General features: G+C 52.3%; 1 protein-coding gene across 1 annotated transcript; it reads left to right on the plus strand.

The window, feature by feature from the left end:
- The first annotated feature begins 3,919 nt into the window (after positions 1-3,919).
- HTR1D (5-hydroxytryptamine receptor 1D) lies at positions 3,920-23,452 on the plus strand. The gene is made up of 2 exons (XM_084873526.1): positions 3,920-4,046; positions 20,391-23,452. Exon 2 carries the CDS (start codon positions 20,977-20,979, stop codon positions 22,108-22,110), a length of 1,134 nt encoding a protein of 377 aa, XP_084729652.1. The 5' UTR covers positions 3,920-4,046; positions 20,391-20,976; the 3' UTR covers positions 22,111-23,452.
- Positions 23,453-25,587: the final 2,135 nt, after the last annotated feature.

Raw genomic sequence — 25,587 nt, forward strand, 5'->3', positions numbered from 1 at the left:
TCAGTGCATTAGTTGGCTAAATGTGTGATTCCCGGGGAGGAGCATGGGCCTGGGAGTTAGACATGACCCAGGTCCCATCCTGATCTGGCCCTTGCAAGGGAACGTCGCTGACTTTCTGTGTCTGTTTCTTTCTTCATCGAGTGGCAATGCACAAGAGTGCTTCCCTCCCGGGGCTGCAGAGAGGATAATGCATGGTAAGCACTTAGCATCGTGCTTAGCACATTAAAAACTGCTCAATACATCTCAGTTCCTCTCCTTGATGAATTCTCCAACCTTCTCTTACCCTTGTCACTGGCTGGTCGGGGACATGTGGAGCCCCTCTTGGTTGTCTCCCCCAGTGGAAGCTGGGAACTAATTTCTACTGCTGGCGGCAGACAGCAAACCTGCTCTGCCAGGTCCTGCGTGATGGAGGAAGAACACCCTCCCCTGGATCCTGATTCCCATGCAGTCCCTGCTCCTCGGTGGTGCAGATGTCCCCTCTGTCTAGACAGCTGGCCCCAGAAGAAATTGCCAACCACAGTCTGTCTGACGACAAAGCGTGCCCCAGACGCGAGTCCTCTTACCCACAATTCATTCAACCCCGTTCAGAAATGAACAAGCCAGACTCCCACCTCCTCAGCAGAGGGGACTCTAGGGGAGCAGGAGTGGCCGGGTGGCTTCTTTAGTCATTAATTTATCCATCCATCCATCCATCCATCCATCCATCTTTGGTTGAATGTCTTCCATGTGGTAGGCATGGGGCATACCTAGGTGAATAATACCCCCTTCCTTTCCCAAAATCGTATTAGGGGAGATGGACACAAATAAATATGAAAGGTGTGGCCATTATACTGCAGGGAGCACTCAGGGAGGGCTCACTCTGTGCCAGGCACCGTGCAATGTACTTTAGATGCTTGGTTTCATCACCCCATGAAGAAGTACTATTATTCTTATCCTTTTCCTCGTGAGCCAGCTCTCGGAATTGAGATGACTTGTCCAGGGTTGCACAGCTACTGAGAAATCAGGATTCAAATTCAGCCTGATCCTTGCATCAGCCTCTAAGGAGGGACTGGCCATCCGACCTCTAAGGAGGGACTCACCACCTCTATCAGGAGGAGTGGGAAGGGCCCCACAGAACAGGGGGTTTCAGAGCTGGGCCTTGAAGGATGAGTCATGGGAGACCAAGGAGGTATCGAAGGTTCTGGAAATGAGTAGGACTCTAACCAATGGAAACGAGGGCCAGGACTTTCTGAATGGAAGAAAAAGCATGAGCCAGGTTTAAGAAGTCAGGGAGGGCATAGAGAGTGGGAACACACTGGGAAGAGCCTGGAATGCCGGTAAGGGACTCGGGACCTCTGCAGGAGGGAGTGAGGAGGGACTTGAGATGCCTGGGCAGGGGATCCATATGCTTTAGGAAGTCTGCTCCAATGACGCATGGAGAAGCTGATCTGGGACTCGCCCCAAGGTGTTTGGATGGCAGTAGCAGGGATGGAGATTGTGATGGAACTGTTGATGATGCCCACATGGATGTCAGAGTTCAGGGTACCACAGGGTGCCACAGGGTGCCAACTTGCCCTGTCCAGTCATGCCACAGCCTTGCTCAAAGCCATTCACTGGCTCCCATGATAAAGCCCCAGACCCTTCACCTGGCATTCAAGGCTTCATGAGCTGACCCCTGCATGCCCACCAGGCTCATCCCGACCACTTTCCCTCACTCTAGCAACATCTACAGACCAAATTCTCTGTAGCCTCTGGGCCTTTGCACATGCTGTTCCTTCTACCAGGGAACTTCTCTGCTCCCCTTCCCTCTTGTTTGCTCAGATGCCTCCCACCCCTCTTCAAGGCTCAGTGCAGGGGTTGCCCTTGCCCACCTCCCCGGTGGGGCCTGCTTTGCTCTGAGCCCCTGAAGCCCCTGCTACCTCTGCCCCTCCCCCGACATTGGGTTGGGTTGTGCTTTACCGCGTGTGGGCTTTTTCTCCTGGCCTGTGAGCTTCCTGAGAGTGGGGTCTGTGCTTCACACACCCGCTGGCCCAGCGTGAGGGCTGAGAGGCTGACGTGAGCCCTCTCCAGCAGACCCAGAATTTTGCTTAAACCAGCTTTCCAGGGCATTCACCATTTGACCTGCTCTTGTTGTTCCATGATGGAAGTTTCTTTAGTGCGTGCTGAGATGCTGCCCATCTCTCCGGTCCCTTCTGTGTCTCACCCCCGGTCAGGGCAGCTTCCGGAGCTGCCAGGTCTTCTCCCTGGTGTGTCTGTATGTACTCTGCCATGTGGGTTTCCCTGCTGCAGGGGCTCAGGCTGGGACCCTGGCGGAGCTGTCTGGCTAGGACCCCTTCCTCCTCTAGGGCTGTTCACCTTGGGGTGTCAGCAGCAGCACCCATTTGGGGGAATGCCTCCGTTTGCCATTTCCTATTTCCTATTCGGGAAGAGAGCCCAGGGCCTGAGTAGAGTGAAGAAGGCCGAGAGGGGTGAGGCTGCACATAACTCTTGTCCGTTTGCCAGTGATTGATCAGCCTGGGGTTTGCACTGGGACAAAAAGGGCTTTTGCATTATTAATGCCCATTGATCCCAGCCTCCCAAAAAAAGAAAGATTGAGCGAGATGAAGGCTCCAGGCTGATCGTCAGCTGGTAAACCAAGAGGGTGCGGTGTGAGGAAAGGAGGGGAGGGCCAGCGGGTAGGGAGTTGGCAGAGCAGGACACTAAGGAGAACGGCAGGAGGGGCTGCGGGGTTTTCGGTGTGCTAGGTGTTCCGCAGCTGTGTGGGCTGCCCGTTAACCAGCGGCACCCAGCTAACGAGATTTCACAAGAACCACTGCCAGGGACGGAGGGGCACTTCGCAATGATGAAGGGGTCAACCCATCAAGGGCTCATAATGGCAAGTGCACTTAACAACAAGCTTCGAGATACGTGGAGTCCAGATTGGCAGAGAGCCTGTCAGGACAGCGGCCAGCTCCCCAGGAGCCACATGAAGCCCGGACACCAGCCGTGCCCAGCGTGGGGCCGCTTCAGCGTGGGGCCGCTTCTCATTGTTCCTCTGTGCCCTGGTCTCTCCACCCCGGTTCTCTGCAAGCAGGTAGATGCATCCCCGCTGGAACCTGGGGGTCGCCTCCCCTTCCTTGGCACCGGCTGTGGGAATGAGGGAAGGAGCTGCCTCTCTGACCTCAGCTCCTGCCATTCTGGTCCCTGTGCCCGCTGGTCCCTGTGCCCTCAGGGTCTCTGAGCGCTGTCCCTCACTGGAAGCTGGACCCCTCCCTCACCTCCTGCCTTTGCTCAGATCCACTTTCTCAGGGAGGGAGACCTCCCCTCACTCTCTGTCTCCTTCCCCTGCTGTGCTCCTTCCAGGCCCCTCACCCCTATAAACGCTCCTAAGACTGACTTACCACGTTCATTAAGCTCCATGGCACCCACCTCTGTTTTGTTCCCAGCTGTGTTCCCCACGCCTAGAGCATGCCTGATGCGCAGGGGGCTGGTAAATAAATACCTGTTAACTGAAGAAGAAAAAAATCCAACTAGCGATGGACACAGGGCACAGGGACGGATGGGGGAGCTGGGCTTCCACAGGGTCTCTGGCCGTGGCCCACCTCCCCACCCTCTACCCCGGACCAGCCACCCGCCCTCCTACAGGTGGGGATGGGGAGCCCGGGGCTGGGGCGGCGGCCAGGACGGAGGTGGGGGGTGGAGTGGGACTCGGAGCTCCCGCAGGACCCGGACGGGAGGGGGCCGGGCCGGGCCTCGCTCCCGGTGGGCGGGCGGGGGGGGGGGCCTGGAGCGGAGGCCGCGGGCGGGGGTGGGGGGCGGGGAGCGGGAGGGCGGGGAGGGGGAGGGGGAGGAGGACGGAGAGGAGCGGGAGGAGGGGAGGAAAGGGGAGCTGGAGGGAGGGGCGCGGGAGGAGTGGCGGCGCGGGAAGGGGAGCGCGAGACGGAGCCGCAGGGCCGGGAGGGCGGAGGGAGCGCGGGAGGGCGCGGGAGCTCGGCCCGGGCGGCGCGGAGATGAGGCGGCGGCCGGCGGGGAGACCGGACGCGGCGCGCGGAGGAAGCAGGACCCGGGCGGGCGCGCGGCGGGAGCGGGTAAGCGCCCGGAGGGGCCGCCGGAGCCATCCCGCCGGAGCCGGGCGCCTGGGATCGGGCCTCGGCCGCCCGGGACGTCCCACCTCCCGGCGCCTCCGGAGGAGGGTCCCCGAGGACCTGCCCGTCCGGGTCCCAGGACGGAGGGCGGGCCGGGGCCGGGGGCGGCTGCGGGGTCCCGGGCGCGCGTTGGGGTGCCGGGGTGCGGGCGTGGGAGCGCGGTGTGGCCGGGGCAGGAGGCGCGCCCCCAGGTGGGGGGCTGCGGCTCCCCGCGGGGCCTCGGTGGCAAGGGAAGCGGGCGCTGCCCCCTGCCGGCCAGGTCGGGTGCGGCGCCGCGCGGGCCGCCCCTTTCCGGAGGGGAGTTGCAGGAGCGTCCAGGGTGGAACCCGGGCTCCAGACCCCAAGCCCCGTGGGCCCGGGCTGGCTTTGTGACCTTGGGCAGGTCACTGCATCTCTTCAACCTCAGTTTGCACATCTGTCAAATGCAGGGTCTGCCTCTACCCACCCTGCGAGATTGGGGGATGGAGGAGCCGCCGAATGGATGCCTTTTTGTAAACGGTAAAGTTGTGTACAGATCCCAGCTAATCACAGACCGTCAGGACTGGGAGGGCACTAAGAAACCGGCTTTATCGCAGATGTGGAGAGGGGGACAAACCTTTCCCAAGGTCACACTGCTTGTGACAGAATGTATGACTAAAGCTTCCCCCAGCTCTGGGGAGGTGCAAGGGTTAAGAGTAGGGGACCTCACCCTAGCTGGTTTGACTCAATGGATAGAGCCTCGCCTGCAGACTGAAAGATCCTGGGTTCGATTCCAGTCAAGGGCACATGCCCTGGGTTGCTGGTTGAATCCCCAGTGGGGGGTGTGCAGGAGGCAGCCAATCAATGATTCTCTCTCATCATTGATGTTTCTATCTCTTTCCTCCCCTCTGAAATCAATAAAAATATATATTTATTTAAAAAAAGCGTAGGGGCTCTCTATCAGACTGGCTGCATTACAAACCAGGCTTGGCTGTTTGCTAGCTGTGTGACCTTGGGAAAGCCCCGAACCTCTCTGAGCCTTGGTTTCCTTCCATGTGACGTGGGCGTGAGAATGTCCGCCTCACAGGCTTGCTGTGCAAATCAAATGAGGTCACTGTTCGGCACAGCCTCTCAACCTCTTCCTTGGACTGGGCCTCCAATGTGGGTCTGTTCTCCCCCATGGACTGCATAGTCGCTGGCCAGGGTCTCGCCTTCCTCCCAAGGACATCGAGGGCCCTTTACCGAGCAAGCAAGGCCACTCCAGCCTTTGATCCTGCCCAGCTGGTGGGGAAAAAGGGGTGGCCCAGCTGGTGGGAAGAAGCTGAGCCTCCTCCAGCCTTTGATCCTGTCCAGCTGGTGGGGAGGAGGGGTGGTCTCTGTCCTGGAGGCATCCAGGGAAGCCAGGACCAAGAGGGTCACATAGGAGGGAGGGAGCTGACCAGCTGGACCTGACTGGTAGGACCTGGGGCTGCTCTCCTCCCCACAGTGCCCAGTGCAGGCCCAGAAACTTCCTCAGAGTGTGCCGTTAGGTCATTCCTCCTCTCCCAGGCTGCAGGCGGATGACTGGTCTTTCTGGCGACTGGGATGTGGATCTGTGCTGAAACACAGAATCTCAGAGCAGAGAGTTCCCAGGACTTAGGAAGTTCCTCTCGTTGCACAGATGGCCCCTGTCTGAGGCCCACAGAGGGGCGGGGGTCTGGCCAGGCCACTTCTGTCCTCCAGGAAGCTGAACTCGGCAGACAGTGTTCAGTCTTTAACTTTCTCAGCAGCCGCCCCGCACGGCTGACCACGCCTTTCCTCCGGGAGCCCTTTCCTGGCTCCTGCTACTCAATATCGTCTGTGGTGCTGCTGCGGCTCTGTTTCTGCAGGTTCATCCTCCTCTCTCTGGCCATTCGCTCCTCTGCTCTCCCAGGCCCTCCTCTCCTCTCCTAGCGGACACTCTCCCTGGGTGGGCCCCTCCACCCCATGGGCTGGAGTGACCACCTCTGCACATGACCTCACAGATGCCGTGTCCAGCCCAGAATGCTCAGGCGGTGGCCGATGGGGGGAAGTGCTGAAATGAGCCTGAAGCAGGGGCTAGCTTACGGGATGAGAACTACTTTCTGTTGGCTGGCCAACGCTTTGCCTGAGAGGTGACATTTAAGGGGAACAGATGGTAGGAAATGAGGCCAGAGAGGTGGCTGGTTTGGGGGCGGTGGGGGCAGCAGTTAACACAGGACCTTGTGGACCATGTGCGATTTTTTAAAAAATATACATATTTTATTGATTTTTTTTTTTACAGAGAGGAAGGGAGAGGGATAGAGAGAAAAACATCGATCAGCTGCCTCCTGCACACTCCCTAGTGGGGATGTGCCTGCAACCAAGGTACATGCCCTTGACGGGAATCGAACCCCGGGACCCTTCAGTCCGTAGGCCAACGCTCTATCCACTGAGCCAAACCAGTCAGGGCAGCGGTGCGATTTTTAAATTTTATTTAGATGTGGGAGCCAACGGAGACTGTCAGACAGGAGGGAAAAAATGCAGCTATTTCTCCAGGGCTCCCGTGAGCCCTGGAAGAGGAGTCACTCTATATCTTTTTTTTTTTTTTTTATCTTGTGTTTGTTTTTGGGGAGTTGCTCTATATCCATTGCAGCCTACAGTGCTCCTGGCACTGGAGTGGGGAGGGTAGCTCCTCAAGGAGCTTCCGCCACAGGCACAAACCGGCCTGGAGCCAGGGGCGGGTGTACAGGAGGCAGATTTTGCTTCTGGCTGACCGGGAAGGCTTCCTAGAGGAAGTGGCTTTGAGAGGGCCTCAGAGGATGGAGAGCAGATGTCAGTGGACATGTCTGAGAGAGAGTGGGACACATTGCTCTCCCAGACAGAGGGCAGGCTGTCAGCCTGAACCAAGGCACAGATGCCCCACGTGTGAGGAGAGAAGTCAGGGGAGAGGAGACAGAACCTGGAGAGGCATGAGAGGTCATGCTAGGGAGGGAGTCCGGGCTGTCCCGAGAGCAGGGTCCTGGGTTTGGCCACGTACTTGCTGTGTGACCTTGAGCTGATGGCATTCTCTTTCTGGGCCTCAGCTCCCTCACCCATAAAAGAAAAGGCTGAGTAAGAGAGAGAGGGAGGGAGGATTCTAGAGGTTGGGGATGGGTGAGTAAGCCATCCAAGGAGGAGACAGGAAGTAGGGTATGGATGAGGAAGATGGTGGCTCGATTGAGGTGGGGGCCCCTGTGGTACATCCAGGAGGAATGACCAAAGGACATTTGGTGCCGAAACCGGTTTGGCTCAGTGGATAGAGTGTCAGCCTGCGGACTGAAAGGGTCCCAGGTTCGATTCCGGTCAAGGGCATGTACCTTGGTTGCGGGCACGTCCCCAGTAGGGGGTGTGCAGAAGGCGGCTGATCAATGATTCTCTCTCATCAATGTTTCTAGCTCTCTATCCCTCTCTCTTCCTCTCTGTGCGAGAAATATATATATATATATATATATATATATATATATATATATATATATATATATATATTTTTTTTTTTTTTTTTTTTTTTTTTTTTTTTAAAGGACATTTGGTGCCAGAGGCACAGGCTGTCAAAGGTAAATCCATCAGTGTTCTTTCACTTACGCTTTGAATAAATCCTTCCTGAATCACTGTATGTATTAAGTCCAAAACCTACAGCTGTGAACAAACCAGTCTCTGCTCCCGGAATGGACCATCGTGAGGGAGGGAGCCCCATGGCATTGGACTGCGGGATGACGAGAGACACACGTGTCAGTCATAAACGTGAGGCAGTTGTTGGACAGAGGAGAGGGGGTCCCATTTGGGTGGACAGGGTAGACACATTTCAACCAAGAGGAGATGGTTGAATTTGATCTTGAGGTTGACGTTGGAATTGGACAGGTGGGAGAGGAGGAAGGATACCTGCTGGCATTCTCAGCAGGGCTGAGGGTCTGCGTTTTACTGCCTGCTGCTGGACAGCTGAGGGCAGTGGATGCCCTACACAGAGGGCACTGGGCTTCATGGCACTGCACGCGTGTCCCCCACCCCTCTGGACATCAGGCCCGACAGGAAGACAGGCAGTCAGCAAGGGAGGGGCTGGAGCTCCAGGGCCAGGGGACCGCCCTTCAGGGTTCTTGCAGAGTGTGGTCTGCCCTGAGAATCTGTTCTCAGAATTCCTCCCTTAGGGTGGAAGCTCAAATGCGAGATGTGTGTGTTGGGGTTAGGGGTTGGGCTTGAAAATGCCAAAAAGCACGTAGTGTGAAACAGATGTGGGAGCCTCTGGGTGCTTTTGTCATTCATCTCAAGTTCCTGCTGCACACTGGAGGCAGCAGGAGCGCTGATGGGAATCTGAAGACTTGGGCTCTGCCTGTAGCTCACTGTGTGACCTTGGGCGAGTGTCTTACCCTCTCTGTTTCTCTCTCCTGCCCATGAAGGAGTTGGATTAGATGAAGAGTCCTTCCTGCCCTGACACTCTGACATCCTGCTCGAACCCTAGGGTTGGCACTGCTATTGTCCCTTGTACAATTACCTCCTTGCGGCCCATGGGTGCTTCTGATAGAAATACAGAATCTCAGTCCTGCTCAAGACCCACAGAATCAGAACCTGCGTTTCCCGTAAGGTCCCCAGGTAATGCTTGGGCCTGTTCAGGGTGAGGAGCACTCAGGAACCACATTCTCGCCTTCTGTCTGGGCTGTGCTGAGTGCTGAATGACGTCCGTGTACCTCCCCTCAGCAAAAAGAGGCCCTTTCAAAGGAAGTGAGCGAGCCTGGCATACAGTAGGCACCCAGCAAAGGTTTTTTGAATGTGTCCAGGCATGCGTGGGGTGAATATCTGCAGAGTGAGGAAGGGAGTGGGACTGACTTTGCTCAGCACCTCTGAGTGGCGGAGCGTGGAGTGGAGTGAGCCCAGTTCCAGGCCCAGCTTGGGATTTAGGGAAGCCACTTCTCTGGGCCTCAGTCCCCTCCCCCTGAGTCCCCTCCCCCTGGGCGATGGGAAAGAGAATAATGGGATGACTTCTGAGGGTTCTGGTCAGACTTTAATGAGTTGATAGAGGAGGAGCGCTTGAAACAGTGTCTGGTTCATAGTAAGCTCTTACTAATGTTGGCCGTTACTTTACCATTACTGCTCTCCCAGCCCTTTACCTGGATCTCGTTGATTTCTCTGAGAACAGTCTCAAAGTGACCCCTAGAGGGCGACATCACCCTGTTGAGAACCACTGGTTCTAGAGCAGTGATACCCAAGAGAGCTAGAATGCAAGTCACAAATATAATTTCAGATTTAGAAAATCTAGAGATAACCAAGTTTTAAAAAAAGTGAAATTAATTTCAATGATATATTTTATTTACTCAACATATCCAAATCACTAACATGTAACATATAAAAATGATTAATTGAAATACTTTTCATTCTTTTTTGAACTAAGCCTTTGAAACCCAGTGGTTTTTACGCTTAACAGCACATCCCAGAGGCCACATTTAAGGCCTTCAGTGGTCACAGGTGGGCAGGAGTGGCTGTTTTAGAATTTCTTAGCGCTGGCTCTCATCCTAGTTATGCCACCTTTGTGGCCTTGGGCTAGTGGGTTTACCTCTCTCGGCCTCAGTTTTTTTCATCTATAAAATGGGAACTAACTCTGCCTCAAGGATTAGTAAGTATTAAAGTAGTAGGGGCAAGCCGAAGCTGGTTTGGCTCAGTGGATAGAGCATTGGCCTATGGACTGAAAGGTCCCAGGTTCGATTCCGGTCAAGGGCATGTACCTTGGTTGCGGGCACATCCCCAGTGGGGGTTGTGCAAGAGGCAGCTGATCGATGATTCTCTCTCATCGATGTTTCTAACTCTCTATCCCTCTCTCTTCCTCTCTGTAAAAAAATCAATAAGATATATTTTTAAAACATAAAGTATTAGGAGCAGATGGTGAGCGTTTAAAACCCCTTTGCCCACTTCCTCACAAGCCTCATTCTCTTGGCCATGGCTGGCCCATGCTGGACCCAGAAGGCAGCGTGGGTGGTAGAAGCACGGAGCTGAGCTGGAAGGGAAGCCAGACTTTGGGGTCTCGTGCGCGTCACCCGCCTCTCTGGACAGCAGCCCTCTCCGCTGATTGGGTGACATCATTTGAAAAGTTCCTTCTAAGTCATGTTTGCCAGGGAGGGGCTGTTCCTTATAACGAGCTAGAATGAAGGGAGCAATTACTGCGTGGCCGGTGCTCTCTCTTCAGCTCACGCAAACCTAAGAGCAGTTTGAGGTTGGAACTGGTATTGCCCCCTTTTCCGCCTGAGGAAACTAAGCTGAAAAGTGTTAAGTGACAAGCTCAGGGTCTCCTTTTGATCAGCAAAATGGATGCCTACGGTTGTTAGGCACTTAACCATTGCTTTTTTATTTTTTTTATTTTTAAATATATTTTATTGATTTCTTACAGAGAGGAAGGGAGAGAGATAGAGAGTTAGAAACATCGATGAGAAACATCGATCAGCTACCTCTTGCACACCTCCTTCTGGGGATGTGCCCGCAACCAAGGTACATGCCCTTGACCGGAATCGAACCCGGGACCTTTCAGTCCACAGGCCGACGCTCTACCACTGAGCCAAACCGGTTTTGGCCCATTGCTTTTTTAGGTAAACTTTTTGCAAAAGCAAAAGTACCCAAAATACAAGTGTGCAACCTGATGCATTTTCACAAAGAGAACACATCCAGCTTAAGAAACAGAGCATGGCTGAAATTGGTTTGGCTCAATGGATAGAGTATCAGCCTGCGGACTGAAAGGTCCCAGGTTCGATTCCGGTCAAGGGCATGTACCTTGATTGCTGGCACATCCCCAGTGGGGGGGGTGCAGGAGGCAGCTGATCGATGTTTCTCTCTCATCGATGTTTCTAGCTCTCTATCCCTCTCCCTGCCTCTCTGTAAAAACTCAATAAAATAATAAATAAATAAAAAGAAAGAGAGAAAGAAATAGAGCATGACTTGTACCCACAAGCCCCCTCACGCTTCTTCCCAGTCACTGTACTCCCTCCCGCCAGGGTGTGACTTCCGTCAGCAGAGGTCAGTGTTGCCTCTTCTTGAATTTGAGGAAGTTTGAATCACATCTGGTGCCATCATGTTGAGCTGCTTCTGCTCAACTTGATGTCTGTGAGATTTCCTCTGCGGCTGTGTGTAGCGGGGAGCGGGTCCCCCTCAGTGACACACAGGGACGTAGAGTGAGGCGTTCAGGTGAATCAGCCGCAGCGGATTTGCCCATTCTCCTGCTGATGTCTGCCGGTGGTTTTCAGGCTGGGATTGTGAAATAGCGCCGTTGCCAGCAGTTCTTGCACAAGTCTTCTGGTGGACATACATGTTTTCGTTTGTTTTAGAGCTGAGCGTGGAAGTTTTGGTTCAGAGGTTGGGCTACTTTTAATTTTCTACATTTCCTATATTCTTATAATTAGAGAAACTAAGGTGAAAGATGATCTTGCCCAAGATGCTGATTAGAGTCCTGGCGGGTGTGGCTCGGTCGGTTGGGCGTCGCCCTGTGCAAGGAAAGGTCACTGGGCCGCTTACCAGTCAGGGCACATGCCCGGGTTTCAGTCCTTTGCTCTTGCTTCGATGTTTCTCTCTCCCTCTCCCTTCCTCCCTCTTTAAAACCAATTTTAAAATCTTTCATTAAAAAAAGGATAATGATTAGAGATCAAAACTTGCCCTCAAATATAGATCTGCAGATGGATAGCTGTGGATAGACACACACACCCATGTTAAAACTTTTCTCACATCTATTATTTTTTATCTCACCCTCTGACACCCCCAGCAAATCGACTGGATGCCCTGATTTTACCGAGGAGAAAGCAGGGCTGTGGGAGGTTCCGGGAGACAGACAGGAAGATGAAATAGCAGCTGTGGATGCGCTTTGCACAGGCGGGAGAACTCTCCAGACTCATGGAGGCCCGTTGCCCTGCGCAGGGCTTGCTCATCCGTGCCGCCCAGCTTCCAGAGAAAGAGCAGACAGATGCACAGTCCCTCTGTGGGGATTATCCTACTGCGACAAATCTCTATCACAGAACCTTGGTTTTTTGTGTTTTTTTTTTCCCTCCAAAAGGATGAGGCCGGCTTCTGAGCATACATTAAACCCATCCAGCCGAGACCGGTTTGGCTCAATGGATAGAGCGTCGGCTTGGGGACTGAAAGGTCCTGAGTTCGATTCCGGTCAAGGGCATGTACCTTGGTTGCGGGCACATCCGGTGGGGGGTGTGCAAGAGGCAGCTGATCGATGACTCTCTCTCATCGATGTTTCTAACTCTCTGTCTCTCTCCCTTCCTCTCTGTACAAAATCAATAAAATATATTAAAAAAAAAAAAAAAAAAAAGATAACAGAGTGTGCTTCCCCCAGGCTACTCTTTAAAAAAAAAACAAAAAACAAACAAAAAAAAAACACACATACACACACACACAAAAAAAAAAACAACAAAAAAAAAACCCATCCATCTTCTCTGTTTCTGGCGAAGTTTTATGACTCACTTAAAATCCAGGTCCTTTGGAAAGGGAGGGCGGGGATCTCCCGGGTGGGACGCCTCGGGGAGGAGGGATAAAAGGCGCCTGTGCTGGGTGGCCACCGGGTGAGGCATGTTTTCCCTCCTCCACTGAATCCACGTAGCAGTTCTGGCAGGAAGGTGCTGTTCACCTCAGTGTACGGGCCAGGAGGCAGAATGACTCGCCTCCATCCACGGGAGGGCCTGCGTGGTGGGAAGGAACTGAGAATCCTGTCTTGTTCCCGTTCCTCGGGCCTGTGGTGTCCATTCGAACTGGCTCACCTCGGAAGAGGAGGCGTTGGTACCACTGAGACTTCCTGGCCACGGAGGTCACTGATGGGCTCTGGGGGCTGGAAGGATCATCTCTGGGGCTGGAAGGCTCCTTCTTCCTCCTCTCCCGGGGCAGGTGGTCCTCCCCACTCCTCCACCCCCCGCTCCTTTCTCCGCTCCGTTCTCCTGCCTCTCTCTGCAGATCTGTTCTCTTTGTTTACTTATGGCTTTTCTGCTCCCCCAAAACTTGCCCCGGATTTGGTCATGGCTGTGGCCCGACTCCAGCCTCAGGATCCTTAGCTTTCTATCATCTGTCTGCCCAGCGTTTCCATTCTGCATTCCCGAGAGAATCTGCCTGGTCCATATCGGGTCACATCTCCTTCCTGGTCCAATCAGCTGTGATCAGAGGAGCCTGTGGGACCATTTGGGACTGGAACTCAGGTCTGTGTGCCTGCCTTCCCCCCTTCATCCCTCTGCAGAGCTGCTGGAGCTGGGGGGGGGGGGTGGTGGTGCATGGTGTGCTGGAGTCCTGTGATCTGGACGCCAGGGGAGATGCTGCTGGGAGGGGAGAAGCTGAGGAAAGCCCAGCTGTGCTGATGCTCCCAGAGTGTGGTGGGCAGGGGAGAAGCTCCCTGGCCTGGCGGACAGGGAGCTCTAACAAGAGCAGACATTGTCACTGACATGGATAATGTCGCCTTGTAAGGAAGAGACCTCGTTGGAGACCTGACTATAGTTGGACACGTCGCAGAGAAACCAGAGAAGTCATCCTTTACTCTGTTGGGCATCTGCATCCATGATCTTAGCAGATCTTCTCCAACTCCTGTGAGATCTGGATTCGCATCTCCATCCCTGGGCTGTGCAGGCCTGGGAGCTCAAGTAACTTCCCCAATGGCCACTGAGAGAAAGCGGAGCAGAGATTGGGGCCTGAGCCTGCCTGGCATAAAATACATGCTTCTCACTACTGCCCTCCATCTTTGTTACCATGGTAACACTTGTTCAGGACTCTACAGCACATCATATTCATGATCTTCCTGGACTATTCAGCACCCCTTTGGGGCAGCATAGCCATGCTTATGTTCCCATTTTCCCTCGGAAGAACTGATGGTCAGAGAGAAATTGTGACTTACCCTCGGCTACCTGCTGCTCAGTGGCAGAGCTGGGACCAGAACTCACATCTTTGGGACCCAAATATATCAATAGGTATTAAAGTGTCAAAATATATCAATATTATTGCTAGTAGTATGGATATAGATAGATATTAATAAAAGGGTAATATGCAAATCGACCGAATGGCCAAACAGCAGAATGACCATCCAGAAGACCTTCTGGATGAAACCGGGGCTGCGAGGACCTACCCTTGCACGAATTTCGTGCATCTGGCCTCTAGTATATATATATTATATACAAAATTGTTCAAGAAAAACAGGGAAGCCGAGACCGGTTTGGCTCAATGGATAGAGCGTCGACTTGGGGACTGAGGGGTCCCGGGTTCGATTCCGGTCAAGGGCACATGCCTTGGTTACCGGCATATCCCCAGTGGGGGGTGTGCAAGAGGCAGCTGATCGATGACTCTCTCTCATCGATGTTTCTAACTATCTCTCTCCCTTCCTCTCTGTACAAAATCAATAAAAATATATTATAAAAAAAAAAAGAAAAACAGTGAATATATCATTCCCACCAAAAGTATATATGCATAAACACACATACATGTTAAAGAAGAAAAATAAATACCCATGTACCCTCCATCACCTTAAAAAATAAAACATCATTGCCCAGTTGGCGTGGCTCACTGGCTGAGCATTGACCTATGAACCAGGTCAGATTCCTGTCACGGGCACATGTCTGGGTTGCGGGCTCAATCCCCAGAAGGGGGCGTGTAGGAGGCAGCCGATCAATGATTCTCTCCCATCATCGCTGATTCTATTTCTCTCTTCCTTTCCCTTCCTCTCTGAAACCAATAAATATATATTCAACAACAAAAATAGAACATCATTGATATCTTTGAAACCCCTCCACAATTATATTCCTACATTCTTTCCTCTCCAGGTGTAATTTTGTATTTAACTAGTAGCCCATCATGCGACATCGCGCTCAGTAGGCCGCCTGCCCCTTCCACAGGAGCCGCGGGAACTGCAGCCCACCACCGGAAGCCACACTGCTTCCACGGGAGCCACTCGGCTTCTGTGGGAGGTGGAAGCCAACCGCTGGCACCCATGGGAGCTGGGAGGGACCCACCCTCCTCTCCAGGGGAGGGACCCACCCCCCTCTCCAGGTCTGTGCTCAGCTACAGAGGCTGCGGGCCAGTGTTCGTGTCTGCTGTCCGTGTCCGTGTCCGTGTCCGTGTCCGTGTCCGTGTCTGCTCCGGTTCTGGGGAGCCAGCCCGAGCCAGGCACGGCTCACCAGCCCCCCTGGCTCTGTCTCCATCTCCACTCCGGGCCTCCCCTGCGCATGCAGCCTCCTCCTGTCTGGTCAAAGTCCCGTTCTAATTTCCACATTTCCTCTTTCTATAGATAGATGTTTGCCTTCTTTTCCTTATGTGTTGCCACATATTTATACCTCTGAGCAGTTTGTTTCTTCCTGCATGTGTTTGGCTCCGGCACTCAGTGCTGTGTGTGTGTGTGTGTGTGTGAGAATGCGTGCTGCTTTGGTCCACCAGTTGTGCTTCCCTGCAGCGCCTCATGGCGGGAATATGCCCCATTGCCCCACGCTGCTGGTGGATGTTGGGGTGGCCTCTTGTTGTCCGTTACAGCCGGTGCTGCCGTGGCCATGCTGGCTGCTGTCAGCTGGGAAACACCTCCAAGAGTGTCTGTCATGCAGACCTAGGAGTGAAACTACTGGCCTGTGAGGTAGTCACCACAGAGTTTGCTTCATGAGATAATGCCAAATTGTCTGCTAACAAGGTGCCTCCAGTTTATACTCTCCTGGTGGTAGCTGGCAATTCCTGTTGCTCTCTGTACCCTCACGGAATGACCTGACGTGATCAGATTGGAAATGTTTACCTGTCTGTTGGGTGAAAATGGTCCCATTTTATTTTCTGTTTTTTAAAATATGTTTTATTGATTTTTTTACAGAGAGGAAGGGAGAGGGGGAGAGAGTTAGAAATATCGATGAGAGAGAAACATCGATCAGCTGCCTCCTGCACACCCCCTAGTGCAGGGGTCCTCAAACTTTTTAAAGTGGGGGTCAGATCACGGTCCCTCAGAGAGCTGGAGGGCCGGACTATATGAACTACTAATTCCTACTGTAACACCTTGGCTGCGCTCACTGCCCAAAAAACCTGGCGGGCCGGATCAGACTCCTCTGCGGGCCGCATGTGGCCCGCGGGCCGTAGTTTGAAGACCCCTGCCCTAGTGGGTAGGTGCCTGCAACCAAGGCACATGCCCTTGACTGGAATCGAACCTGGGACCCTTCAGTCCACAGGCCAGGCCTGACACTCTAGCCATTGAGCCAAACCGGTTAGGGCTCATTGTTGTTTAAATTTGCATTTTTAATTTTGTTATTTGAGGCGTGATGAGAGAGAGGTAGTTGACTGTAGCGCTACAGTCTGTATCTCCAATGGCAGCTGGATTATGGGAAGTCCCCCAGCTGTGCTCAGGACGGGAAGGACAGCAGGCAGGAGGGCCCGGGAGGGAGGAGGCTTTTCTGACCAAGCCCATCCATCCTGTCCTTCCCAGGACGTCACCCTCCAGCCTCTCAGGGCTTTCCGAGTCCACGCCTTCCTCTGGAATGAGGTCACTGGAATGCCTGGGACCCAAGGAGAGGCCTGGGTGTGTGGGGCAAGCACACCAGCCTTCCGTGGGAAAGGACGGCGCCTCTCGCCCAGACTGTCCGGAAGGAAGAAAATTCCAAGCAGTCCGACCCAACTTCTCATTGTCCATGTGAACCAAAGTGGGAGGGATCTTTACAGAAGCTTTTGGGGTCGGGCAGGAGGGATCATATTTTCACCTGTTCCCTGAGATCCCGATTCAACTTCACTGCTGAAGCACCTGTGCCGGAGGCCTTTCTTCCTGGAGTGAGGCAGTGAGCAGAGGAATGGAAATTTCCACGCCCACCTGGGTGACCTCACCTCCCTGAGCATTGGTTGGCTCTTTGTCAGGAGGGGGCCATGTTCCCACATCACAGACCAGTCACTCAGCTCCAGGGCCAACTCAATGCCTGGGACATACCAGGAGCCCCAGGAAAGGATTTTCAAACGTTGGGAGTATTTTGGAGCAGATTTTTTTTTTTTTAAGAGAATTTTTGTAAGAGTTTATTTGAGCTGAATACTCAAGATTGGTTTTTTAAATTGAGACTGTTTTCTCTCCTCTAGGCAGGTATATTTTTTTAATTGATTGATGAGAGAGAGAGAGAGAGAGAGAGAAAGAGAGAGAGGGAGGGAGGGAGAGACGAGGAGACACATCGATTTGTTGTTTCACTTAGCTTTGTATTCTTTGGTTGATTCTTGTGTGTGCCCTGACTGGGGATTGAACCCGCAACCTTGGCAAATCGTGATGAAGCTCCAACCAACTGAGCTACCTGACCAGGGCTCAGCAGATATTTTTAAAAGATGAAACACCTGCCGAAACCAGTTTGACTCAGTGGTAGAGCGTCGGTCTGCAGACTGAAAGGTCCCAGGTTCGATTCCGGTCAAGGGCATGTACATTTGTTGCGGGCACATTCCCGGTGGGGGGTGTGCAAGAGGCAGCTGGTCGATGTTTATCTCTCATCGACGTTTCTAGCTCTCTATCCCTCTCTCCTCCTCTCTGTAAAAAATCAATAAAATATATATATTTTAAAATTTTTTAAAAAATAAAAGATGAAACACCCACAGTTTTGGGGAGTGGGAGGGAAACTACCACATTACAGGTTTGCTTAGCGTTTAAAAATCCATCCATAGACATAGACTGAACCTTTCCTATAAAGCTGAGCAGAGCTCAAGGCCAGAGGGGAAGTTGGGTAGGATGATAATGATTTTTTTTTAATGTGTATTTTCATTGATTTCAGAGAGGGAGGGAGAGAAAGACAGAAACATCAATGATGAGAGAGAATCATTGATCAGCTGCCCCCTACTGGGGTCCGAGCCTGCAACCCGGACATGTGTCCTGAATGATGCTCAACCACTGAGCCATGCCAGCCGGGCGTGACAGTGATTCTTGACGCCTCTCAGCATGTCCTGGGTGTCAAAGGCTGGTCTTGCCAGGAGCCTTGGACACTCCATAGCAGCCCTGGGAGGCAGGCAGGGTGGCCACTGTTTTGGGGGAAGAAGTCTGAGACTCAGAAAGGGTACAGGCCCTAGCTGGTCTGGCTCAGTGGATGGAGCCTCGGCCTGCGGACTGGAGGGCCCTGGGTTCCATTCCGGCCAAGGGCATAGGCCCAGGGGGTGAAGTGGCGGGCGCGTGCAGGAGGCAGCCGATCAATGATTCTCTCTCCTCGTTGATGTTTTTATCTCTCCCTCTCTGAAATCAATATTTTTATATATATATATATATATATATATATATATATATATATATATATATATATATATATATATATATATTTTTTTTTAAGAAAGGGTATGGGACTTGCCCGAGGTCATAGAGGAGGGCTGTCATAGAACAGGGATTAGAGCCCGATTGCCCCATGGTCCGAGCCACACTCTCCCCAGTGCCTGGCTGCCTGCCACCCCTGGCCTCAGCCGCCTCCGGGGCCTTAGCTCCTCCCCTGCCTCTGGCCTCTCAACCCAGCCAGCTGCTCCCTTTGCGCCCTCTGACGATGCTGTGCACTTTCTGACCTCTGGGCCTTTGCTCTTGCCTTTCCAGCCACCAGGAACACGGGCCCATCCCTTCCCACTTGGACTGTTAAACCCTTGTCCTCGAGGTAGCCAGCCAGGGGACAATATGCAGCCTTTAAGAAAGATGGTTGTGGGGTGATTAACAGACTATTGTTCAAAATATATTACGTTGAAAACCACACAAACTGCAAGACACAGTCATACATAATTATAATCATCACATTTTTAAAAATATATATTTTATTGATTTTACACAGAGAGGAATTGAGAGGGACAGAGAGTTAGAAACGTTGATGAGAGAGAAACATCGACCAGCTGCCTCTTGCACACCCCCCACTGGGGATGTGCCCGCAACCAAGGTACATGCCCTTGACCGGAATCGAACCAGGGACCCTTCAGTCCGCAGGCCGATGCTCCATCCACTGAGCCAAACCAGTCCCGGCTATAATCATCACATTTTATTAAATGTATATACACACATTCTGCCTTGCCAGCTCCATTCCAGGGTCCAACATGCCTTCTCTGGGCTATGAATGCTCCCAGGGCAGAGCCTGTGTGCTAAGTGGACCGGGAAGAAATGAAATTGATGGTAGGGATTCCTGGTGGAGTTGTAGCATACCATGCAAGGCAGGGACAGGCAGAGTGGGGGTGTGGATGGGACTAAAGGGTCTGGGAATTCCTCTTACCGACCCCACAGACCCAGGGGCTGCCTGCCAGGCCCCACCGACTTCAGCTGCCAGGGAAGGGCCTGCACTGGCTGCCGCTGGTTTGCCTCCTTCTGATCCTCAGTTCCAAGGTCCCCATGCCCTCAGAGCGCCCCGGCTTGCCCATGTCCCGGATACGGAAGCCCAGATTCAAGGCGAGAGGGGAGAAGAAAAAGTCTTTAAGATTTTCTTGTGACCAAATTTCCAGTTTCATTTGGAAAGCCAAATGTATTTTTTTTAATAAATATATTTTGTTGATTTTTCACAGAGAGGAAGAGAGAGGGATAGAGAGTTAGAAACATCCATGAGAGAGAATCATCGATCAGCTGCCTCTTGCACGCCCCCCCCCCCCCCCCCCCCCCGCTCCGGGGATGGGCCCGCAACCAAGGTACATGCCCTTGACCGGAATCGAACCTGTGACCCTTCAGTCCGCAGGCTGACGCTCTATCCACTGAGCCAAACCAGCTTCGGCAGCCGAATGTATTTTTTCTAAATTTGAACTTTCACCGTGAAAAATGTCCAGGGTTTTCACGTCTTTGCTAACAAAATGGTGTTTTGTTCTTTGCCTTTTGAGGGAAGGGGCTCACTCTAGGAAATTTGGAAATCCTGTGGAATAGAAGAAAAGTCACTTCCCCCACCAATTTCTAGAGAAATACATGCTAACAATTTGGTATCTTTCCTGGCCTTTTTTTTTCCCTTCTCTCTTTTCTTTTCCCTGCTTTTCTGTGCACAGAGTTGTTTAGTTTAGTTTCCACTGAGTAAATAGAAGGATTTCTGACTCACGATTTGCAGAGCTGCTTACGGTGCTTGTAACAAGCCTGTGATGCTTCCAACGGCGATGAGACTTTGCCCCTGGGAATCGTGGGGGTGGGCCCCGCGGCCCTCCCCCGGACACGGTGAAGAATGCCGGTTCTGCTGCACCAGGGCCGCGCTAAGCAGGGTCCTTTTCCTCCTACAGTTACTCGCAAGTGTCTAACCTGTCCTTCTGGAACCTAACTCTCGACTTTTCTTCTTTTTCAAACCCCAGAAATCAGAACACGTGCCCTTCTTCATGAACTCGCGGGGACCCGTTTGTTTTGCCTTCTCGCAGCTCACGCATTCTTCGGGTCTTGGTAACGGGGATGTTTTGTCTGTTCAGGCTCGCAACCATCAGTGGGACAGGAACCAACGCTAAGTACCTCATGATGTGTCGAGACGGACCTGGGAGCTGCCGACTGGACTTCTTCCTCTGAATCAGCTGCTATTTCTGTGTGTCTCTCGTTTTCAAAGCTCCCCAGAGGCAACCCGAAATCCCCTATGGCCTCAGAATAGGATGGGGGAGGGGTTCTGAGCTCCTCATCCAACATGTCTATCTCACAGGCCTCAGAAGGAGCCACAACGCCGAAGGCAAGAATCTCAGGGCACTGCCCACACTGGGGTGGTATCCTGATGAATGTCTAGCACATCCAGCATGGGTCCAGCGGGCCTGACCATTGGTGGGGCAGAGTTCCAGAACAGCGAGACGTCCTGGCATCCATCCGGTTTAGGAAAGACCTTTCACGACCAGCTGGTGGTCACCTCCATGCTCTTGAAATAGTCCAGCCTTGAGGTTTCTTCCCTGTGTGGTCTGTTCTGACGCATGGCCCCGCCAGTGCGAAACAGGATGACTTTGTTCTGTGGGCAACACAGCTGTGAAAGAGGCAGCTGTGTGTGTCCACGTCTGCGGGAAGAGAGAGCCCCCTAGAATGTCCCCGGTGAACCAGTCAGTGGAAGGCCTTCTGCAGGAGGCCTCCAACCGATCTCTGAATGCTACGGCTCCTCCAGAGGCCTGGGACCCGGGGACCCTGCAGGCCCTCCAGATCTCTCTGGCCGTGGTCCTCGCCCTCATCACGCTGGCCACGGTCCTCTCCAACGCCTTCGTGCTCACCACCATCTTCCTCACCAGGAAGCTCCACACCCCGGCCAACTATCTCATCGGCTCGCTGGCCACGACGGACCTCCTGGTTTCCATCCTGGTCATGCCCATCAGCATCGCGTACACCATCACCCACACCTGGAGCTTCGGCCAGGTCCTGTGCGACATCTGGCTGTCCTCGGACATCACGTGCTGCACGGCCTCCATCCTGCACCTCTGCGTCATCGCCCTGGACCGGTACTGGGCCATCACCGACGCCCTGGAGTACAGTAAGCGCCGGACGGCCAGCCACGCGGCGGCCATGATCGCCGTGGTCTGGGCCATCTCCGTCTGCATCTCCATCCCGCCCCTCTTCTGGCGGCAGGCCAAAGCTCAGGAGGAGCTGCTGGACTGCCAGGTGAACACCTCTCAGATCTCCTACACCATCTACTCCACGTGCGGGGCCTTCTACATCCCGTCCGTGCTGCTCATCATCCTCTACGGCCGCATCTACCTGGCCGCCCGGAGCCGCATCCTCAACCCGCCCTCCCTCTACGGGAAGCGCTTCACCACGGCCCAGCTCATCACGGGCTCGGCGGGGTCCTCCCTCTGCTCCCTCAACCCCGGCCTCCATGAGGCCCACTCCCACCTGGCCGGCTCTGCCCTCTTCTTCCAGCAGGTGAAGATCAAGCTGGCGGACAGCGCGCTGGAGCGCAAGAGGATCTCGGCCGCTCGGGAGAGGAAGGCCACCAAGACCCTGGGGGTCATCCTGGGCGCCTTCATCGTCTGCTGGCTGCCCTTCTTCGTGGCGTCGCTCGTCCTCCCCATCTGCCAGGACGCCTGCTGGATCCCCCGGGCCCTCTTTGACTTCTTCACCTGGCTGGGCTACTTAAACTCGCTCATCAACCCCATCATCTATACCGTGTTCAACGAAGAGTTCCGCCAAGCGTTTCAGAAAGTGGTCCATTTCCGGAAAGCCTCCTAGTCTTGCCGGGTGGGGACTCTGGTTATCGTTTGTGTCCTATAACCCATCTGGAACTGTCCTTTTTTTTTTTTTTTTTATTTTACCTGAGATTTGGGTTAATCCTGATATTTGGGGTTTGGGGTCAATCAACAGAATTGTTGTGTGTGTTTTTTTATTTCTTATTCCTGTTGTCTTCTTGACTTCTAAGCCAACCCAAAGCCGGGAAGCTGAGTGAAAGGGGACAAAGACTGAAGATTTCACTCAGCCTAATATTTTCAGGGTTCATCCATGTCGGAGGAAACATGACCCACAGGGTTCCCCACAGATGCAATTCAGGCGGGAAACTGACTCTGTAGGAAGAGCCAGGCTCACAAGCGCGGCTTTCTGGTCTACCAAAGTTTTTTTTTATGGACCTCAAAGGAGGGTGTTCATCCTCTGATTCCTTCTTAGACTGGATCTCTCCCAGTTGTTCATGTAAGGTGATATCAATGTGGAGTGACAGAGAGAGGTTCAGAGGCTGGCGGCAGTGGAGTGGAAAGACTGGAACCAAATCCACTATCTTGTACCCTTCCTCCTCCTCCAGTCTCTCCGCACCCTATTCGTGTTCTGAGGTTAAAACCCACAATCGCCCCCACTGAAGCAGATTGACAGGCATTGGACCCACCAAGGTTTGAGTGGAAACACCATTCTGATTCCCTCCCTCCCCTGAATTTTTACATGCCATTCTCATTAGAGATCTTAACATGTTGAGTCTTATCAAATAAAAAGCATGAGACATCATGATCAGTAAAGTCTTTGAGTAATTTCCCCCCTCTCCCTGGATGTAGAAACCTGTCCGTTCAATTTTGTCTCCAGCATTTATTGAGCACCTACCACATGCCAGGCCTTGAGCCAGAGTCCTGGCGTCTGTCATCTCACCGGAACCTCCTAACAGTGAGAGTTAGTATAATACGATGATTAGAGCTAAAGATCTGATACCTCAGTGCAAATCCAGGTTCTACCAATTTCTAGCTGGGTAACCTTGCACAAGTTTCTTAATCCCTCTTTGCCTCACTTTCCTCAACTGTAAAATGGCAATAATAATCGGGATGTTATTGTATATTTTATTTATTTTTAAAATTTATGATTATTGTTGAAAGTATTACAGACATCCCTTCCCCCCAATGACCCCCTATTCCCGACTTTCACCTCCTTCTCAGACCTTCACTGCACTATTGTCTGTGTCCATGGGTTATGCATATATGCATATACGCTCTTTGGTTAATCTCTTCCTGCCCTCTACCTTCCCTCTGAGAATCGTCAGTCTGTTGCATGATTCCATGTCTCTGGATCTATTTTGTTTGTCCGTTTATTTTGTTCATTAGATTCCACACATAAATGAGATCATGTGATATTTGTCTTTCTCTGACTGGCTTATTTCGTTTAGCATAATACTCTCCAGATCCCTCCACGTGTCTTAAAAGGTAAGAGATCCTTCTTTTTTACAGTTGCATAGTATTCCAATGTGTAAATATACCACAGCTTCTTTTATCCATTCAGCTACGGATGGGCACTTGGGCTGTTTCCAGACCTTAGCTGTTGTAAAGTGTGCTGCTATGAGCATAGGGCCACATATATTCTTTCTGATAGGGTCTATCACTATTACATTTCTTTCTATTGACAGAGAATATTTTCTTGTATGGTTATACCACATTTTATTTATTCATCCATCTGTTGATGGACTGTTGGGTTGTTTCCACTCTTTGCCTGTTATGACAATGCTGCTGTGAGCTTTCTTGTACAAGTTTTTGTGTGAACGTATGTTTTCATTCCTCTTGGGTCCATACTGAGGAGTGGAATTGCTGTATCCTATGGTAATCAACCCTTTTGAGGAACTGCCAGACTGTTTTCCTAGGCGACAGCACCATTTTATTTTATTTTATTTTATTTTATTATTTTTAATTTATTTTACTGATTTTTTTTAGAGGAAGGGAGAGGGATAGAGAGCTAAAAACATCGATGAGTGAGAAACATCGACCAGCTGCCTCCTGCACACCCCCTACTGGGGATGTAGCCGCAACCAAGGTACATGCCCTTGACCGGAATCGAACCCGTGACCTTTCAGTCTGCAGGGCAACGCTCTATCCACTGAGCCAAACCGGTTTTGGCGGCGGCACCATTTTACATTTCCATTCCAACCTGTGCACATCCTCAGCAGTATTCACTATTGCCTTTTTGATGAGAGGCTTCTAGTGGGTATGAAATAGTATCTGCCTGTGGCAGCTAACTTGTTTAAGGCCCAGAGAGTAATTATGTTCCGCTTTGCAGGTCATTTCATCTCTGTTGTAACTACTCCGCTCTGCCATTGCAGCGTGAAAGCAGCCATAGGCAACGTGTACACAAATGAGCTTGGCTGTGTTCCGATGACATTTTATTTACTAAGATAGCAGCTTGCAGGCTGGACTTCGCAGACTTCTGATCTAGAAGAGCATCCTTCACCCCCAACCTGCCTATCCATTCCCTACCCCTTTCTCTGGCTTTATTTATTTTTTTATTATACTTATTACTGATGATGAAGTATCTGTGTTAGTTCTGGCTTATTGTCTGTCTGCCACCTCTAGAGTGTCAATTTCTTCAAGGTGGGGATCTTACTTGTCAAGTTCACTGTTTGCTTCCCAACACGCCACAGTGCCTGGCACATAGCAGATGCTCAGTAAGTATTTGTTTGAATGAATGAGCAATGGGATGAATGGAACACCCTTTCTAGGCTTACAAATGACTTGTTCTCCATGTCTTTGTCTTTAAAGTTTTAAGATAAAGTGACTGGCCCTGGGGCTGGAATCTCACAAACCATGAGATTTGGTGTCAGGTGGGTCCTAAGTCAGACTCAGGGCCGTTCTGTCCTGAGTGTAGCTGAGACTAGAGAAAAGTGAGCAGGCTGGGTGACCCCAGTGTCCCCAAGAAGCTGTGTCTGACCCCGAAGCGTGCACTCAGCCTGTCCTTCTGCTCACATACCCCTCCTCCATGTCTACTCAGTGACAAAGGAGCGGGCAGCTTCGGAGAATGAGCAGCTGTTTCTGGTCTTCCTCGTTACAACCTGAAACCTGCCCATTTGGATGCCATGCCCGGAGAACTGCCCACTAACTTGGCCACATGAAAGTCAAATTGAAAATAAACTTGTTTTTCAAAAACTTAAAAATAAGTAAACTTGTTTTCCCAGATCACCGAGGAAGGCTATATTCGGGGCCATCCTCTATGCCTCCCCCTCCCCCAACATCCTTGTCATGCTCCTAATTCTTTCACTCTTAGTCACAAACACACACAGCATGATGAAGACGCCGTGTGTATGGGAGAGGAGCAGGACAGGATTGTCTGGGACAGGATTCTGGTATTTGCGGGTATTTGCTGGTGTGGCAGACACGGCAGGGTGCCCACCTAGCAGTCATCCCAGTCCTTGCCCACAGAACCACGCCCCCACCCTGCCCCGCCTCCCACCAGTTCAAATGGCAGCAAGCCCAG

This window comes from Pipistrellus hanaki, assembly GCF_964339955.1.
Source record: "Pipistrellus hanaki genome assembly, chromosome: 2".
NCBI classification, from domain to species: Eukaryota; Metazoa; Chordata; class Mammalia; order Chiroptera; family Vespertilionidae; genus Pipistrellus; species Pipistrellus hanaki.

Excerpts from the sequence above, each read along its gene's own strand:
- HTR1D (XM_084873526.1), top strand. The coding sequence starts at position 20,977 with ATGTCCCCGGTGAACCAGTCAGTGGAAGGCCTTCTGCAGGAGGCCTCC.